At 34.8% G+C, this 20148-nt stretch overlaps 1 protein-coding gene across 1 annotated transcript in view; it reads left to right on the top strand.

The window, feature by feature from the left end:
* The window catches only part of UNC80 (unc-80 homolog, NALCN channel complex subunit), a 214262-nt gene that overhangs the window by 108871 nt on the left and 85243 nt on the right, over window positions 1-20148 (top strand). Inside the window, exons 26-30 of the mRNA XM_074191473.1 lie at window positions 637-770; window positions 8897-9062; window positions 13413-13616; window positions 14567-14667; window positions 15871-16071. Of these exons, the coding sequence (XP_074047574.1) occupies window positions 637-770; window positions 8897-9062; window positions 13413-13616; window positions 14567-14667; window positions 15871-16071 (806 nt within the window). The remainder of the gene's footprint in view (window positions 1-636; window positions 771-8896; window positions 9063-13412; window positions 13617-14566; window positions 14668-15870; window positions 16072-20148) is intronic.

Raw genomic sequence — 20148 nt, 5'->3', positions numbered from 1 at the left:
TGCATCACCTGGTGGCTTTTTCATGGTAAAATAATTAACAAGCATAAAAAAAATTAATTAAATTCTTGATTTTCCTTTCTGAGGTCAAGATTATCATGCTATTTACTCTGTCAACCTGTCATATTTAATTAGAATAACCTGAATCTGTTTAAATTTTATAGTAAAAAATTGGTATTATTTGGTTTTCATCACCTGGGATCTTTTAGTTTTTAAGAGGTTTTTTTTGGCAAGGCAAATGAGGTTAAGTGACTTGTCCAAGGCCACACAGCTAGGTAATTATTAAGTGTCTGAGAATGGATTTGAACTGAGGTCCTCCTGACTCCAGGGCCGATGCTCTATCCACTGCACCACCTAGTTGCCCCACTCCTGGGATCTTTTAGGTAGGTAAAGTATTCAAAAAGTTATCTTAGTTTAGCTACTTTAGAAAGTAGCAAAATAGAAGATCAGCGAGTATACATGTGACTAGACAACCCTCCAAGGAATTAGTCTTCAACTTGACATTTATTGGTAACGTTTTCATATACATATATATATGATTTTATTTTACACATGTGTAATGATGTCCATCAAACCGTATCTCTGCATTGTTTACTATCTCTCCTCTTAGCAAAAAAATAAAAATATTTTACTTCACAGGCACTGTGAACCCTACCAAATGTGGCTGCCCCTTTGCCCTCAAGATGGCAGCTTGTCAACTTCTCCTAGAGATCACAACTTTCTTAAGAGAGACCTTTTCTTGCTTACCTCGTCCACGCACTGAACCTCTAGTGGTAAGTAAAGCACAAAAACTGAAAATAAGGAAATAGCTTAGGCTAACGCATAGGTTCATAGGCTTTCTCAGTCTTCTAGTCAGTGGGCAAACATGAATATAATCTTATGTTAATTCAATCCAATGATTCTCAATTTTTTTTTAAAAAAGGAACAATCTTTTCCCAAAAATCTTATCAAAGGTTAATGAGGAAATGCTGCTGCTATTAATGTATCTAAAATTTTTCCAAGATGGCAGATTGTGTGTCTGTCATAACTGATACCAGGAATTTTTTTAATAATAAAATCTGTGCTTTTGCCCATTTTCCCTCCTTTTGGAGGAGAAAGGTTTCTCCTAGTAAGCTCCTTATCATTTAAGTCATGAGTGGTAAAGATAATGCTAAAAATAACAACAAAAATAGTATTTACATCATTCTTAAAGGCTTGCAAAGATTAACAAATTTTATTTCAGTTTATCTTCAAAACAGCCTGGGAGGCAGGTGCTACTGAGGCAAGTGAAAGTTCAATGGCTTGTCCAGGTTATACAACTAATTAGTATTTCAGGCAGGATTTGAACTCATCTTCCTTACTCCATGTCTAGTGTTCTATCTACTGAGCTACCTAGCAGCCTATAATTCCTCTTCTCCAGGCTAAACATCTAATTCCTTCAATTGAACTCACTAGGTATGTTTTTTTTAGTCTCTGTACCATCCTGTTTGCCTAGCAAACTGGATTCTAGCACTTATTTGTGTCCTCAAATTGAATACTGTATTCAAATCAGTGCAAAGAAGAATGGTAATATCAGTCCCCAGTCTTGGACACTATGCTTCTGTAGTCCCTGAGTGTCCCAAGATCTTATAAATGACAGTCTAAGCACATTTTGAAATTTATTTTTTTTAGCCCAGTTGCAAGACTTTGTATTTTTCACTACTAAATTTCATTTTATCCTTTTGGATAAAGAAATAGTTTTGGAGTCTTAAAAAACTGAGTTCAAGATTCATCTCTCAAATATGTGGGCTGTGCTAAACTGGGCATGTCACGACATTTCAAAACCCTAGGCAGCTCTAAAATTATAAATTGAATAGTAGATTTTAATCAACATTAGTAGAAGGAGTTTTCCATAACAACAAAATCAGATTTGTTCCCTCAAATGCTCTAGTCCATTGTTATCTTATATTTCATGTTCACTCTCCCATTTAATAGGTAAGCTATCAGTATAAGCTATCACTTGTTATCAGCAAATGTGATAAGTATTCTTCTATGCCTTTATCAAAGTCATTGATAAAAACAGAACAGGGACAAATGCAGGTGCCTAAGATCCTTCCTTCAAATTGGCATTAAACCATTCATTACTACAGTTTGGGTATCATCATTTAATCCTTTCCAAATCCAAATTCCAAATTGTCCCACTGATATTTAACCAAGAAGAAAATGGGTAATCTTGACCTAGTCTTAAAATCTAGCTACAATATATCAATTCTAGAGCATTCCTCCATCCAATCTATCTTCAAGCTATTAAAAAAAGAAATTAGTTATCTGGAATAACATGTATCTGAAATATATTAGTTCTCTGTAATCACTCCTTCCTTTTAGTCCTGCTCATTAGCCATCTCTTTTAAATAGTTAATCAACAAGCATTCATTAAGTATCTATTATGTGGCAGGTATTTTGCTTAGTGACACAGATTCAAAGAAAGACAAAACTATCTCTACTCTTATGAAACTCACAGTGGAATTGAGTAGATAACACTCAAGCAACTATATACAAATAATATATTTCATATATGTATATATATGATATAGCAGTGATGTATAGATTCCTTTTGACAGTATAATTTACCTTCGTGTGACTCTACAGCTATAAGTTGGAGAGCATAGTACCTTCAAGGTGAGCTACTATAGTTACGTTGAATGGAGTTTAGCTGCAGGACAGAGAAATAAAACCAAAAGGACTCAAGAAAGTGTTTAAAAATCAGTGTCAAGTTGCCAGGTTAGAATCAAAAATATAAAATCATGAGAGTAGCAAACAGTACAAAGAAGAATGAAGTCAATCACATAGGAGATTGAAACAGATGGACTTTGTGAGATAAATTGAGAGATGATAGAGCATTTATTAGCTGTTTATTATGGGTCAAGCATTATGTTACATGCCAGAAAACAAATATAATATAGTCTAAAAATTGAAGAAAAAACACAAAGCAGAGTTGGCAATAGGGATGAAGTAGTAAAGGGTGAAAGTGTAGTGGATGAGAACTGGTATTGCCAATTAAAGATTGAGAGATGAAGAATGAGAGTTTCTTTGAATAGTGAGTGAATTCACATAAGCCCTGGGATTTAAAACTGCCGAGAATTTATTATAGAAGTGTACAAAGTATATAGTTTAAAAACTTTTAGAAAAATAGCAAGCATTTTGAGGATGGGTTAGGGACACACAGTCATGAGGGCTGGCTTAGTCCAGCCACATGGCATGAGGGCCCATGGTGCTCAGAGGACCTAAGCCTGAAGCACGTGGCCTAAGAAAGAGAGAGAGAGAGAGAGAGAGAGAGAGAGAGTTAGTCATCCTTTCAGGTAGAATCCAGGAAGGAGAGCCTGAGGAGGGGCAGTGCCTCTTCTTAAATGCACTTCTGTAGTGGCTTGGACAGCACCTGGTTCAGGTATCCTTCAATGGGCATGATATGCACTGGTTCTTCCTGTCCCAAGGTGCATGATCTCTAAGTTCAACATGTCATCTCCTGTCACACCAGTGTCAATGGGCAAGGTCAAGTAACTGGAAACCAAAAGCTGGGGGAAGGGGGAAGCTGTAGGAAAGGTGAAAAATCCAAGGCTACTCCCCTCCTGGAATGGAGTCACTTTGAACTACAGAATTCCCCAGATAGGTCATAACATCTTCCCTGCATCAATAGGGTATCCACAGACCAAAGATAGACCATTTAAGAGCACAGGCCTTTAGAAAGAGAGCAGGGCCAAAGCAACTGCTGGCAAAATGGAGCAGTCAGAAGAGTGAGCTGGGAATGAAGGGAGTATCACATTATTTTATAAGACTCACCATGGGAAGCCATGTTCCAGAAATCAATCAAATTCTGCAAGGCTTTATTGAATTCCCATCTGAAAATTAATTTGAGGCTTTGTATATGCAAAGACAAAAACAGAACTTTCCTCAAAGGTGAAAAATGGTTGGTGAAAAATAACATATTTATATAAATTCATACAAAATAAAGACAAGTTACTTTGGTTGGGAGGAAAGGGAAGATGCTAATGGTTGGGGGAGGGATCAGGAAAGCTTTATGTAGATGATAGTACTTGACCTGATTTTTAAAGAAAAATAAGAATTTCAAAATGTAGAGTTAGGGATAGTATATTTTTTATGCAGAAGATGGAGGAAGACAGATTTATATGTGAAAGATAGTGTGAAAACCATATTAATTCAACGATGGAATTATGAAGAGGAGAAATGGAGAAAAAGACTGGAAATGGAGTTTAAAGCCAGATTATAAAGTTTAAAAGACAAAATAGAGGGGGATTTTTTGGTTGTTGTTGTTCCTTGGGGGAAAAGAGATACTCTAGTCTATTGAGCAGAAGAGTGACTCAATCAGACACATGCTTTAGGGGCAACCAGTCTATATGCATTTCAGTCCTTACTATTTGCCACTGGTAATCATACTGGCAGTTTTGTGGAGAGTCAGGGAGACCAATTAGGAGACCCTCGCAATAGTCTGGATGGGTGAGAGGGGACAACAATTTGAAGAAAAGTGGTGGCTATGAGAGTAGAGGGAAAGGAACAAATGGAAGAAATGTCATTTAGGTAGAAATGGAGAAGAATTGGCAACTCATTGTATATGTGGGAAGAAGGAGAGACAGGTGACAAGAAGAATAGCAAGATTCTAAACCTTGATGACTTGGTGATAAACAGAAATAGGGAAGTTTGGAAGAAGGGTGGGTTTAGAATAAAAGATAATGAATTCCATTTTGAACTTGGATTTAAAATTTTTAAAATGTAAATCTTTCACTAAATGTGCATGAGCTTAAACTGCATGACTTCATTTAACATTAATGAATGCTCTGAAGTTAAATCCTAAATTTGTCATGAAGAGAAAATTAGCATTCTAAACCTGATTAAGCCAACATGAAGGGTTGTAAATGCTTGAAATTGCTTCCTAGGAGATGGTACTGAACAAGAATGAACAATTGAGAGTTTAGCATAAATATTGCCAAAATGAAAATGCTCTAAAGATTTAATAAAAACACTTGCAGCAGGAGTATTTGCAAAACTCTAGTGTATTTTATTAATGTAATAAAATTTTCACAGCACTGGAAACCTTCAGTTGACTTAGTGGAGGGAATAGCACCAATGTCTCTAGAGGCTTGGGATTGGATCAATGAAGAAATTCAATAAGAAGCAGTGAAACTGATGGGCTCTAGAGGCTGGCAAGGATCTGAGCCTTATGCCAAGAAAGAGGCATATCTGATTTAAAAAAAAACTTGGCAAAGCCAGTGACACAATAGAAAGCATTGCCAACATCTGGTGTTTGGTTAAAGCATTCAGGGTCATAGATTAAAAAAATGAAAGACTAGCCACCCAAAGTCCTGCCTTTAAGGTGCAAAGTAGCACAAGCAAGAATAATAAATACTGTTACAAGAAAAGGATATGAGCATGTATAATATATATATATATACATATATCTATTTACAGATGCATATTATATACATGTGATATTTTTGTATATGTAATATAGCATAGCGATAATATGGGATCACTAGAGAGGTACATGGCACCTGAGGCTGGTGGAATGTATAGGAAGGGGCACCAGATATCAAGTGCCAGGCACATTTTTCCTATTTCACAGTTTTTCTTGGGACTAATATTGAATATAGTCTAATGAGAAGTTAGTTTTGAAAAGAGACTTTGGGATGGCATGTTTAATCAACATTTTAAGTAAACCCTGAAAATGGAATCTTATAGTTCTATTCTGTCCACTATCCCTTCTCTATACATACATATTCATGATACACTGAATCTCACCCATCACTGCACTCCCCCCTAAAAAAATTCCCCCAAAAGTCAAGATTTTATGTTTGTTCATGTGTAGGAAAGAATAATTATATTTTAATTTACATTCTAAACCATTTAATTTCCAAATATTCTTTAAAATAATGAGCTAAGTCCTAATTAGTTCTTATAGCCCATTAAAAATGTTCCAGATAAAATTAATTGAATGGCTATAAAAATAGTATTGATAAAAGAAAGTATAGTGTAATGTGAAAAGCACAAAAGCTAAGAGTCAAAAGATTTGGACTAGTCATATACTGGATTTGCAGAAAGTCAAATTACTTAACTTCTATGAGTCTCATTTTACTTACCTGTAAAGTGGGGATAATATTTAAATTATACACACACACACATTGGAGAAGATCCAAAGAAATCATGTGCATGCATGGTAAAGAGCTACATAAATACAAGCTATATTATTAAAATAGTACCCAGAAAGCAAATACCACTCAAATAACAAAGAAAGAAAGCACACGTTCATTTATCATATTTATTCACCCTATTTTTGGTGTTTCAGTTTACTAGTCACATATTCACTTCACTAACCACTTTACTACCCTATAAAATTAAGCAAAGTCTAATCAGAAAGAATTATATTGGAAAAAATTACAGGAACAACTCCAAATACAATCCTAGTTTTTAGATATGAAGAACCCCCCCCAAAAAAGTTCAGTAAGAGAAGATAATTCATATTGAAGTGCAGTATTATCCAATTTTTATTTTGTGTCCAAAATAAGGAATGAATACTAATTATTTTTGACTAGGAAATAAAAATTAAATACAACATTGTTTTATATATATTTTAATGGATTAATTCCAGAGAGGCAATTTAAATTTCCAGACTTCTTTTGAAGGTATTCTAATATGTTCCATATGGCATTTATGTTTTTCTAGGCATATTTTTTTCATAAATTTAATCATTTCTGAAGTACCCATGTATAAGTCTTATACAGAAGAGAAATCATACATGTTAAGCATAATATTTTGTCTAATTGAAAACTGTCAAAACCAGTCAAATCCTATTTGTTACATACTAACAACACTGAGAAAAGTAATAACTTCTTCAGATTTTCATTGAAATCAAATCCTAAATGTAGATAATATAATTAATTTTTATCAAAAATTTCATTTAAAATTTTTCAGTAAAAATAATTAACAAAAAAATTTCATTAAAAAAATTCATTTATCAGCAAATTAGTCAACAAGCAAGGGCCCAAGAGATTAGAGAGTAGGGATGAGAGTGGGGGAAATCTACTGGAGGAGACAGGAAAAGGGTATATTCAAAGAGATTCTCCTTGTCAAGGGATGCCTCTTCATCCAAGATGGGAATAAAGGAGAAAGCAGTTGAGTTAGATGTTTGTGGGAATTAAGATAAGAAGAAATGTTCAGGGAATGGTCTTAGTTTTTTTTTTTTTGATAAAGTATCCTTATGGAGAGAGTGAAGTGAATAGGTGGTAATAATAATAATTTTTATTGTAGCTAATATTTATATAGCACCTGCTAAATGCCAAGCATCTTAAAATTACTATGACATTTAAATCTCATAACAACATTGCAAAGCAGATATTAATGTTATCCCCTTTTTACAGAAGAGGAAACTATGTCAAAGTGATTTGCTCAGGCTTACATAGTAAGCATCTGAGGTCAGATTTGAACTTAGTTCCTCCCAACTCCAGGTTTGGCATTCTGTCAACTGTGCCACCTAACTGCCAATAGGTAATGTGGTAGAATTGAGAAATGAATAAATGAGTGACTGCGTAAATGAATGAATGAATGGGAAATCAAGCATTATGTTAGAGATTGAGAAATGAAAGAGATAGCAAAAATGGGTACATGTCAAAGCATTTTATCACAACAACTCTGTGAAATAGATGCCACAAGTATTATCATACTCATCTTTAAAATAAGATTACTGGGGTTCAAGAATGGGCAATAATTTAACTCTGGTAGTAAAAATTGAAAATGCTGCAGACCAGACATACCCACATCTACTGGGTCTACATTCAGTGTGATCTTTTCATGATACTTAAATTCAATATCATGAAACTTAAACTTAGGTCGTCTTGATTGAGTGCAGCCCTCTTTCTACTAGTTTGTAGGTGAATTAATTCATATTTGTTTGGCATCATCATTTTAGTTCCTGAAACTACTCAGGGTGGTAGCAATTATTCTGATACTCTTAAGCTAAATCTCCTTCAAAATGAAGGCATCTTTCACAAGAAGTGGCTTCATCTAGGATCATATAATGAACATATCTTCTTGTTTTTAGGAGTCCATGCTGTATATTTTACTTATTGTGTTGTTTGGTCATTTTTCAGCCACATCCAACTCTTCATGACCCTATTTGGAGTTTTCTTGGCAAAACTCCTGAAGGAGTTTACCATTCACTTCTCTAGTTCATTTTGCAGATGAAGAAACTGAAGCAAAGAGGATTAAATGACTTGACCAGGCTCGCACAGTTAATAAGTGTCTGAAGCCAGATTTGAATTCAGGAAGATGAGTCTTCCTGACTCCTCTGCATAACCCACCTGGATTTTACTTGGAGTTTCCTTCCATGTTGTACTTTCCCAGTCTTGAAGTAAGATTGCCTAATGAGTGAAAAATGGTTCTCCCAGGAAGTGTGTCACAGTGGAAAGAACTTTGCATCTGGAGTAAGAGTACCTGGGTTCAAGTCCCAATTCTGCCATTTACTTCACTATGAAACCTTGGGCAAGTCACTTTCAGTAGCTGAGTCTGCTTCATCATCTTTAAAGTGAAGAGATTAGATTATAGTTCCTATGATCTCACCATTACTCAAATCAAATTCAGAAGCAAGTCTATGCTAAGAGTGCAGCCAATATAGCCCCCACCCCCCAGCTCTGGCAGCTAGAGCTGTAAAGGAGGGTTTTTAGAGTATTTTTAAATTATTGGGGGATGGCAGGGAGAGAAGTGTTATGCTACAAATTCCATAGATATTTACAGTTCTAATCTAAAGTTTGCATCCACTGGAAAGAAATTCAGTCATAACTAAGGACTTAGTAATAACTGAATGGAGATCACTCTGCTCCTTCCAAACTTTGTCCTCTTGGAATATACCTTTAAATGTTCCACCTTGGTGTTTCAGGACCTGGAAAGCTGCCGACTTCGACTCGATCCTGAGTTAGACCGACACAGGTATGAGAGGAAGATCAGCTTTGCTGGAATCCTGGATGACAATGAAGACCCTAAAGACTCACTCCATAGCAGCAGTCACACCCTCAAGTCTGACACAGGGGTTGAGGAGAAGAAAGGTAGGTTAAAAACTAAGACACTTTCTTGTTTCAGTATTTCTTGCAATGCATATAGCTTGCAAGAAGTGTGTGCTGAAAGGAAGTCATGAACATTCCCAAGAAGCTATTGTCTTGGGACTCTAGGGCTTGGCTTAGATAATGCTCAAATCATGGACACACTGAGATCAGGACTTGATTTCCAGGGGTGGAAATGAAAGAAAAACCAATGTAAGATTTTTCATTTATTCCTAATCTCAGTTGTCCTTTCGAGGTTTCCTCCATAAATTAAAACAAGAGAACATTGCTTTATTCCAAAACAGCAGTCTCAAGTGTCTGTGGTGAATGGTAGTGTCCTGGGCCATCTTTTATTTATAACTCTGTTATCTGGAAAAAAAGATGGAATTTTTGTGTATATTATAAATAAATGTGTTAGAAGTTGGTGACATACAATAAAATCTACATAGTTGTATGACATTGTATGACTCTTATAGTATTCCCAAAAGCTTATAAATCAATGGATATGAAAAATGAGGGTAAGATGGAGGAGGTGGGAAAGAAAAAATAAAGCTTTTTTAATTAAAAAATTTTAATCAAAGTAGGTTAAAGTCTTAGCTATATTTGCTAAGGACAACAGAAGGCTTTCCATCTTTTTTTTAAAAATACATCTCATGCTATTTTTCCATACACTGTCACAATGCAAGTGTTGCAATATAAAATGCAGTCAGTGTTATTTGGTATATTCTCTTAAAGACTATATGGTGATTCAGTTAGTTGAATTAGATAAAGTGGTGGGGAAGGAGGAGAGGAGAAGATAGTCATAGTTAGTGCTTGACTTAGATTCAGAAGGCCCCTGAGTGTGAGTTGCCTCAGACTTAGTGGTGAGACTATTGATCTAATTTAACTTTTTTGAACCTTAACTTTTTCATTTATAAAATGAGAGAGGTGGATTTGATGACCTTTAAGGATCTTCTTTCTCTAAATCTATGATTCTAAGATCCTATAGTATTTTTACAAAATTACATAAAGGCTAAGACATTTTAAAATAATTTTTATTATAGTAGTTATTATCTTAGAAATTATTTTAGTTTTGTGATTTTCTTCAAGGACACTAAAACATTATAGATTTTTTGCCAGGATGAATCTGCAAAATACCTACCCACTAATAAATGATGCCTATGCTTCTCACCTATAAATTTGGTAGATCAATATAGAAAGAAAAATGATTAGCATAAATATATACATATATATATAAATAAGGTAAAAATGAAGATATATATATATATATGTATATGTATTACACAGATAGATAAGGAAAGAGCATTCCATGAAGGTTCTCTTTATCAAGCAGACTACCTAAAAAATTTAAACTTCCATTGGCTTATTTTGCAGGTTATCATTATTAGTTACTAAAACCAACTTGAACATTAAGACCAGAACTCCCTGATGATTTAAATGATTCCATACCATCTGTTTTCTCAAAACCTAAATACTGGATAGGATTAATGGTTGAGTAAATTGCTTCTGATGACCATTTTGGCCCTACCAAAGATAACTGTAATGTGAGATCCTCTTTAGAAATAAGAATTGCCTAAGGTTTGTGATTGCCAAAGCAGGTCGCAAACGAGAGCTCATTTAGTCATTCCATGGCAATGATTGTGATAATTAGTAGAATGATCAAAAACTAATTACTAGGATGATCAATAAAAAATTTTGGCCAGTGGGCAGCTAGGTGGCACAGTGGATAAAGCACCAGCCTTGGAGTCAGGAGTACCTGGGTTCAAATCTGGTCTCAGACACTTAATAATTACCTAGCTGTGTGGCCTTGGGAGAGCCACTTAACCCCATTTGCCTTGCAAAAACCTAAAAAAAAAATTTTGGCCAGTGTGAGCATGTTTCTATTCCAAGTTGGTGGTCTCAAATTAGGCTTGCCTTTAGTAAACTATATTTTGCTTATATTTAAAAAAAAACTCAATGAGTTTATCAAATGGTCCCAGGGTGGGAAACCATGATACTCTTGGTACTCTTCAAAAAGTGAATTGTTTCAGAACTTCCCACCTTGATTTCCTCTCTTGAAAATATCACTAGTTATATTTTTCTATGAGAATAAATGATAGAAAACTTGGATGACAATAATGATATAATTATGTGGTCACTGTAGATCCTCTCTAGGGAGCATTAGATTTAGAAATTCTCAATCACCCCTGAGAACCCATCAATCAGCTGCAGTATCAGTTGGTTAGACAACATGTACAGAAACTTACCAGAGGGGAAAAGAATTCTAAATTCAGATGATCTGTCTACATGCCTGTAATCAACTGTACCTAGTTAAGAATTCATGGTCAAAGCAGAGAAATAGGTAAATTAATTCATTTGAGTTCATTAAGAAAGACCCTGTATCAATCAATTTTTCACATTCCTGCTAATTACTTGCTATCATGAAAACAAAGGTTAAATTTCATTGCTGCATAATCATTTTTTATTGTAGTCCAGAGGGATAAAAGAGCATACATGCAAGCACTGCCCTTTTTTCCTAGTTATAAATTACCAATTCAAAAATTAGAAATTCTTATTTTGGGTTCCTAAATGTGTCCTTATTTATCTTATTGGATATTATCCAATCCTCAAAACAAAGTGTATGTTATTTAAATCTCTTTAAATTATGACAATGCTGCTTTAGGTTGAAAGATTCTATGAAATCAAACAGTGGTACGGTACTGCCATTAATAAGTATTCCTACCAATCTACTTGTTTCCTTTCAAATCCTCTGTAGTGAAATTGCTTTGATAGACCAAAGCATGTATTAGCAGTGATGCAAATTACAATTTTATTCTGTTTCTCCTTTCTGCAGGTAGATAGAAACAAAGATGTAGTAATTAAGCCTAAACAACTGTGGAAAACATTCACTGGAGGGTTTTGTGCTATAATTAAAATGCAGCCTGATGTTATAAAGTCTTCATTGGCTGTGTCCAGCTGTGCTATGGGAATTATAATCTTCTCCAGCTCTATCCAGATGTGCTAAAGGAGTTCCCCAAGGAATTCAATGTGCCATCTGTATAGAGATAATTTTAGTCATTTGCAAGAATGAATCAAAGAAGAAAGTATCCACATTAGTCCAAAGTAATTTCTCTGGGAGGTCTATAGTCCAATAAACATGTATATCTAACTGGCACTTTAGTATCAGTCCCATCACATTAAACTTATACAATTGCCTTTGTGTGAGATAGCAGTAGGAAAAAAAATGTCACTTTTCTGATACTTTTTTGTTTGATTTGGATTCAATAGAAAAATGTGACTTCAAACTCAATTCAATTAATTTGAAGCTGTATATCTACCTCAATAATTAATTGAGTATCTTTTTCTATTTGTTTCTTGAAAAACATAACTCATGTCACATATATATGGCCCTTGGTTCATTAATGTACTATAATTCTGAAAAACTCTCCCTTCTAATCTTTTGAATGAGAATTAATGATAATTGAGATAAGGTCTTCCAAAGATATAGATATTTATATATATATACATATATATATATTTAACTATACATATACATGTATATATATGTGTGTGTGTGTGTATAAAGAAAAGGCTTGAATACACAAGTCAGGTTTTCACATCTAAAATTGTTTTTTTCCTCTACTGATCACTTTTTCTCACTCACAGAACACTAAAAGATGAATAATGCATGTTCTTCTCAGTATATATAGACTAGAAGGGTGACTCAGGGTGTTGCAACATTTGGACTCATATGCCACCCAGCCTTTTGACTGAGAGGACGATCATGAGAAATCACTAGGGGCATTGGAAATGGAGCCATTTCATATTCATGCTCACCTAAAACACCAGAACGAAAACAGATCCTTTAGCGGCCTTGCTGAAGAGCCAATGCTGAGACCTCCTGCTGGCTTGGAGAGAGAGGAACCTCTTGGGGTATTAATTTCTTAAGGTATTCCAGAATGAATGGGTTTACATGGCAACTCAAAGAACCTTGTAAGTCTCATTACAAACATTTTTATTTAAAGGTTGTCATTCATTCTCTTAGATGGCACAATAATGACATGTCAATCCACTAGATCTCCTAGATAACTCTGCTGCAAAGACATACTCATGCTTGTGAACCTGGGGCAAGGTAAAGAACAGGTTGGTCCTAAGATTGATAAGCACTGTGTCCTAGAAAAACTTTTCCCATATCATCAATGTAGACCCTGCCTTAAGTCCGATTCACAAAATTCTTCAGTGGCAATGACTTTGGAGGAAGTCACTTGGCCAAGAGAAAAGGTTCTATCCATAGTGGCCAATAGGGGAGGGCAGGGGTTTCAATTTGGAATGGAGAGAACTAAGTGGGGGAAGTCCTATCTTATTCTTTTAATGCAGTTCCCAGCAGGAAGATCAGGATAGGAGGCTCCCGCTTGCTCCAGATTAAAGGAACCCACAGTTTCCGGGTGAAGAAGGGGGGTTCCTTATCCAGTATTCGCCGGGCCAGCAGCTTAAAGAGTACCAAGCTATCACGGCAGGACTCAGAGTCTGAGAATGAGGAGCTGCAGCTGTCCCAGAGCAGGGACACTGTCACTGATATAGGTAACCTAGAGGATATGGGTGGACAGGGAAATAAATGGGAGGAGAAAAGAGAATTCTCTAACACCTCCTGGCTGAAGAGATTGCCAGGCCCAAAGTAAACAAATAGTAGGAATTCAGTCACGGAAAGTTAGAGCCTAGACATCTGTGTGAGGCTTTGGCTACAAGGAAAGCAGCCCTACCGTAACCTTGTTATTGGAACTCTTCACCAGTTGTTTGATGAAATTCATTAGCTGATCGAGTCCAGAGGCAATCCAGTACCAGTATGTGGACGCTAAGGAACACTCCTGCTTGACAGAAGCTGAAGGACCTAGAGTAGTAGACTTTTAAGAGAAATTCTCTCCCATGAATTCCCATGAATTCCCATGGATTTGTAGCCTGGTGAGTTTAGGGGCAAGGTTAATTTCCCTACTCAGGTCTTGTGTATCCAAGGGATCTGACCCCTAGCACTAATGACTATCCAAGGTGATGGCGCTAGTCATAGAAGCAATAGGAAAGGGGTAGTGACAGTAGCCACTGTGTGAGGGTTGGTCTTCTTGTTCAATGTCAGCTTGCATACCTGGCCAATGAATGACTAATTTCATCACAGTGAACTCAATAATTTGTGCATCTCAGCAACATAAAAGGAATTGGATTTACTTTTGTTTTTCTTCCCCCTTTCTCCAAATATGAACTGTGGCTTACCCTTCTGGTAACCATGAACTTGAACTCTCCTTGTCATTGCCTGTTATGTTGGTGGCCAAGGGGGAGAGATCCTCCTACAATCTCTAAAAACAGTGGAATCTCTGTTCTATTTGGTCCCCAGCTGAGCAAGGGTGGTCTGACCACAAGTGTTTTCCTTTGGATTCACAAGCATGGGCAGCTCTACCACACATATACTCACATACACACACATACATACAGTCACTTCAACAGGAGAAAAACAAAATATTTGTGGTATTTTTCTTTTAAAGAAGGGAGCCCCTGGAGTGCAAGTGAGCCAAGCATTGAGCCTGAGGGTCTGAGTAACACTGGCACTGAAGAAAACTACCACAGGAATATGTCCTGGCTTCATGTAAGTAAAGTCAACAGGCATTTATTAGGTATACTAGGCACTATGTTGGAAGTAATAATCTGTTTTTAAGCAACTTTTTGGCCTTCTGAAGGGAAAGAAATTTCACTAAGATGGTCTCCAGTTTTATCACCACCAAAGACCTAAGAATGGCAAAAATATCTGTGGTATCTCTTTTAGCTAAAGAATAGAGAATAACTGGAGTTGAAATTATATTGACAAATTCACCTTGGCATTTGACCATGACTAAAAGATCAATCACAGACAAGGATTGTAAACCATTTAGAGCTAATAGTATTATGACCAGTACATATCAATAGGAAATGTACTTTAACAGAAGCATAGTCAAAGACCAATTTTTCCCAGTCTCTAGAGTTCCTTTCTACCCAATTTTTCTGCTTGATTATAGTTATTTTTATATTCTTTCATATAGTTTCCTTCTGCAATTATAGGTCTTTAAGTATGTGCTATAAAGCTTAATATCTCTCTTTATCAATACTTATAAACCTATATATGCATAAAATAAATAATATAATAATATAATAATGTAAATCTATTCTAGATGGATGATTAAATGAATTAAGTTTAAGATCTCTATATAACTCTCTCCACATATATGTATATACTAATATATAAACATAAATAATATAATAATTATTATAAATCTATTATAAATGGATTATTGAATGGATTAAGTTTAAGATCCCTAGCAATACTTGGAAATCAATATGTATATATACATAATATAAATAATAAATGATACAAATCTATTATAGATGGATTATTGAATGGATTAAGTTCTTGAAAGGTTGTCTTCAAGCCTTCAGTTGCTTCTTTTTTTGTTTTTAGTTGTTTTTTTTTGTTTGTTTTTTTGCGAGGCACTGGGGTTAAGTGGCTTGCCCAAGGTCACACAGCTAGGTAATTATTAAATGTCTGAGGCCAGATTTGAACTCAGGTACTCCTGACTCCAGGGCCAGTGCTCTATCCACTGCACCCCCTAATCACCCCTCAGTTGCTTCTTTTCAGTGTTTTTCCAATCAGATACTAATACAGAGAGATAAAAACAGATTAGTTACACCTTTATCGAAACTGTGATTTTATGTCCAGAAAGATAGCTTGTTCAATAACTCTTCCAATCCCCTGCAGTTTCACTTTCCAAAATTACCTGGTTGTTGGGAAAAATCTATTGGGTTTTTTGTATTTCAGGTCATGATCTTATTGTGCAATCAGCAAAGTTTCATCTGCACACACATTGATTATTGCCACCCTCACTGCTACCTCCACCACAGTCGTTCCTGTGCTCGCCTGGTACGGGCCATCAAATTGCTATATGGGGACACTGTGGATTCCCTCCGGGAAGACAATACAGTTCATAATGTGGCCTTTCGGGGCAAGAAACAAAAAGAGGTAAGTTTAAAACTCAATTAATATGGAATTTATTATAATTTACATTTCTTTGATAATTTGTGAGGTAGAGCATTCTTCCAGGTGAATAGTAATATATTTAAACTTTGACATATTACCTCAAGGATTGTTAAAAAAAATAAATAAATAAAACCAACCAAATTCACTGCTATTGGAACTATGAAGAAACAGGTACACTCAGTGGAGTTGTAAATTTGTAGGATGCTTTTTGGAGAATTATCTGACAGCACTCAGTAAAAATTATAAAAAAAAATGTTCTTTGACTCAGGAAAGATTTTTATAGCAACAATATTTTTAATTACAAAAATAAGAAACAGCCTGAATTTCCAATAACAGAAGAATGATTAAATAAACTGAGATACATTAATGTAATAAGAGAAGTCTGGAAAGATCTTTATGAAATAATTCAGAATGGGAAAAGAATGAGAATTCAATAGTTGAATAGCAATAGCATATGTAAATGACAATTAAAGGACAAAAATTAATTCTGACAGGATTTTAAAAGTATTAACTATAAATCTTATAATACCATATGCATTAAAATTAATTTAAATAGTTGCTAATCAAGTTTAGTTGTTTGTAATGAAGTTCAAAGTTAAGTTTTTAATCAAATAATAAAAATAAAAATTGGCATGTAGCAATAATGGGGAAAATAAAGGCTTTAAAAGAGAAATTCTTAATTTACATTCCTTGGACCCCAAGAGACCATGAATAATTTTAGTGACTGTGTGAATTTGTCTTTAAAAATAATTACTATTTTAGTATAACAAATGAATATATGAAATTTTATGTATCAATATAATTGGTTTCCTGTGTAATTCTACAAATTTCATTTTATGCATTTAAAACTATTATTCTGAAAAGGTATCCATTCATTCATTTCACCAGACTGTCAAAGAGACTGTCATTAAATGTTTATATACCTTTGCTTTAGAAGTTTCTTTAAAAATGAACAGGGAGCTATAGATCCTAACAATTTCAATAAAGCTACAGTGTCTGAGTTATTTAGTACAAAAACTGGCAAAAGAAGGACAAAATTTTTGTCCTTATTTTCACTAAATGAATCCTCTATCCCCATCTCAAAGGAGTGTTTCCCCCTATGATTGTTGACTGACAAATGATAGAATATCTAATGCTAGTTGAGATGAAAGAAATGCTTTAAAGAGAATATAATATTCTCTTTAATTATGAATATAAAAAGAATATTTTCCTGATATTGAGCTTTATTTTAACACCAGATTTGAGCAGTTGAAATTATCAGAGCTAATGTAAACCCCAAAATCTTAAACCTGTCCTTGGGAAGCAGTAGATCACCAGTCTGCCAGCCTGGGGGTAAAATAGACAACTTTTTGCCCCTAGCCATTATGTCTGCCATTAATACAACCATGTTTGCCCAGTGATTTCACCAAAGGATTTTCTTTGTCAGTTATCCAAATCAATAAATATTTCTGTGTACCTGCCAAGGGTTCAGCACTTCACCAAGATCTGGGGCTGGAAAACAAGGGAAATGGGGGTGCAAAAGAGAAGACAGCACCTGCCCTGAGGGAGTTTATGATCCAGCTGAGAGAGAAAAACACACCCACATCAAGCCCTTAATGAACAGGAGCAATACAGGATATCATAGGACAAAATGTTCCTAAATTGAGAGGGAACAGAAAACAAGAAGCATAGCATCATTAGTTACAAATGAGTTTCAGGAGCAAAAAGGAGAAAAAGAGCTGTTTATTCCAAAGTTCACAGAATATAGAGAGATGGAGAGGTTTGTTTGGTATTAAACAAATGCATAAACAAAAACTAAGTGATCTTCCTGCTTGTTCTTGTCATTGTTTTTAACCAGTCTGTGGTAAGTGATAAAAATTCTTTGATTTCCACTTTGCTGTTGGCTGATCAGCCTTAGAGGCCAAGGTTGCTGATCACCCATGCATGCCACTCAGCCAATGATGACCTCAGGGTCATCCTCACAAAATAAGATTTGGTCTCCAGGAAACTTGGAAAGGCTTCTAGTCCTTTATATTCCTGAGAGGAAAACAAAAACAAGTCTAACTGATTCTTTTCTAAAGCCATTGGCAACATTTATTAACCTTCCCAAACCGATTCCAAATGGTACTTGTGGTCCTTCATTTCTTGAGCAATATAGTCTTCTCAAATCCTGATATCCTTCTTCACAATCTATCTTTTTTCTCAGGATATTTACTTTAACCTATTCCATATCAGTCATAAAAACGAACACTAGCCTTCAGGTCTGAAACCTCAATGAAAACAGGTCAGCAAAGTAATAAAGCTGCAGGGCTAACAAGAATCAGGCAAAGTCTAATAAGCAGCATCTTATTCAGCATTCTGTTTCTCATTCTTGTTGTTCTTCACATGTGTTTGTAGAGCAAACTGTATTTATGAAAAAAGGAGTGTATTTTTTGGCCCATCTGGTTTTGATCACTCCACTAATTCATATCTCAGCACTCACATAGCCTCTGTTTGTATTATGCCGTCATTCCTTTGGGGATGTTGTTTTACTTCTGTCATTTATTGACATCTGTCACTTACTCAACCAGACTGGAAGCTCCTTAAACACAATACATTTTCTTCTCTTTTTTATATTCTTGCATACATCTCTAGATAGAATAAATAATGTGAAATAATAATAAATAATATAAAACCTATCATAATATTAAATACATGTTATTTAACATATAATATATTATAATAATACATTTTAACATTAAATGATATAATATGGCATATAACAATATAATTATATTAATAATATATGCTATATAATATAACATATTCAGTATTCTATATTGAAGAAGTTAAAAAATTGTTGATTCAGTAGGAAAAACTGAATTCAAATCCAAGTTTAGGTATTTTTATTGACTGTATGAGCGCTAGCAAATCATCGAACTTATCTCAACTTCATTTTCTTTATTTATAAAAAAAAATAATAATACTTGCACTACTTATTTCCCAGGGTTTGTATAAGGGAAGTACTTGGCAAATCCTAAAGTACAATATAAATATGAGTCGATGTTATTGCCATAGTAATAGGAAAAAGGACTGAAGTTGCTGAGGATTACAAAGGAAGAGAGAAAATGGTCAATGCTGAGGACAATTCATATTATATAAATCAAGCAAAATATTTTCAGATCTTGAAAATTATTCACAAAAGTGATATATTATCTGCATTACTTTAAAATATGCTAGGGCAGCATAACTATCCATTGGTTTTCTTTAATGCTTCATTAAAACATATGCTAACACTTGTGTTAGAGATGCTCATACCATAGAAGGACCAGTATTACCTTTTAGGGATAAAATATTTCTCTTGGATCAATTCCCCACAGGAACTTGAAAAAAAAAATCTTTGCACCAGTCAATCAAATATTGGCAGCAATTATATCACTTGTTATTATTCTAGTCAGAGCTCCAAATAGGAGTTACATTTAAAAAAACAAGAAACAAGATCTTAACCATTAAGCTCAGCACAATTTTCTAAAAAAAATCCCACAATGAGTCTTGAATAATACCTTTTATATTATTGGGGGGGGGGAGTATTTAGGGGAAGACTCCAGTTTTTTGGGGGGGAGCTATCATACTCTCTTGATGTAATATAACTTTTTCAGAGAACTTTCTAAAATTATTCCCTCTGGCCCAGAAGCCCATCTGGGAGTATTGCTCCAAAAATGTCTGAACTGTGGTCTTCTACTAACATAAATTCTATCTATAGGTCCTGGGTCAAAATCATGGCTTGGTCTACATCTGCTATTTTCAGATTCATTTGATGTCTTCAAATATTCATAGAACCACTTTGTTTTAATAGAAAATCCTACACCAGGGGTCCTTAAGCATGTGTGTGTGTGTATGTGTGAAAAAAAACACAGACAGAAACAGAGATAGAGACAGGGAGATAGAGAAAGACAGAGAGAGTGAGACGGATAGATTAAACAGACAGTGATAGACCTTTTTGAGAGGCTGGCAAAGTTTATGGAAACCCTTCTCAAAAAAATATTTTTAAATGAATAAAATACATAGACTTTAAAAAGGAAACCAATCATATTGAAATAC

The sequence above is a fragment of the Macrotis lagotis genome, chromosome 6 (assembly GCF_037893015.1).
Source record: "Macrotis lagotis isolate mMagLag1 chromosome 6, bilby.v1.9.chrom.fasta, whole genome shotgun sequence".
Taxonomy (NCBI): Eukaryota; Metazoa; Chordata; class Mammalia; order Peramelemorphia; family Peramelidae; genus Macrotis; species Macrotis lagotis.
The sequence above is the reverse complement of the archived record's forward strand: the minus strand, read 5'-3'. Positions and strand labels throughout refer to the sequence as shown.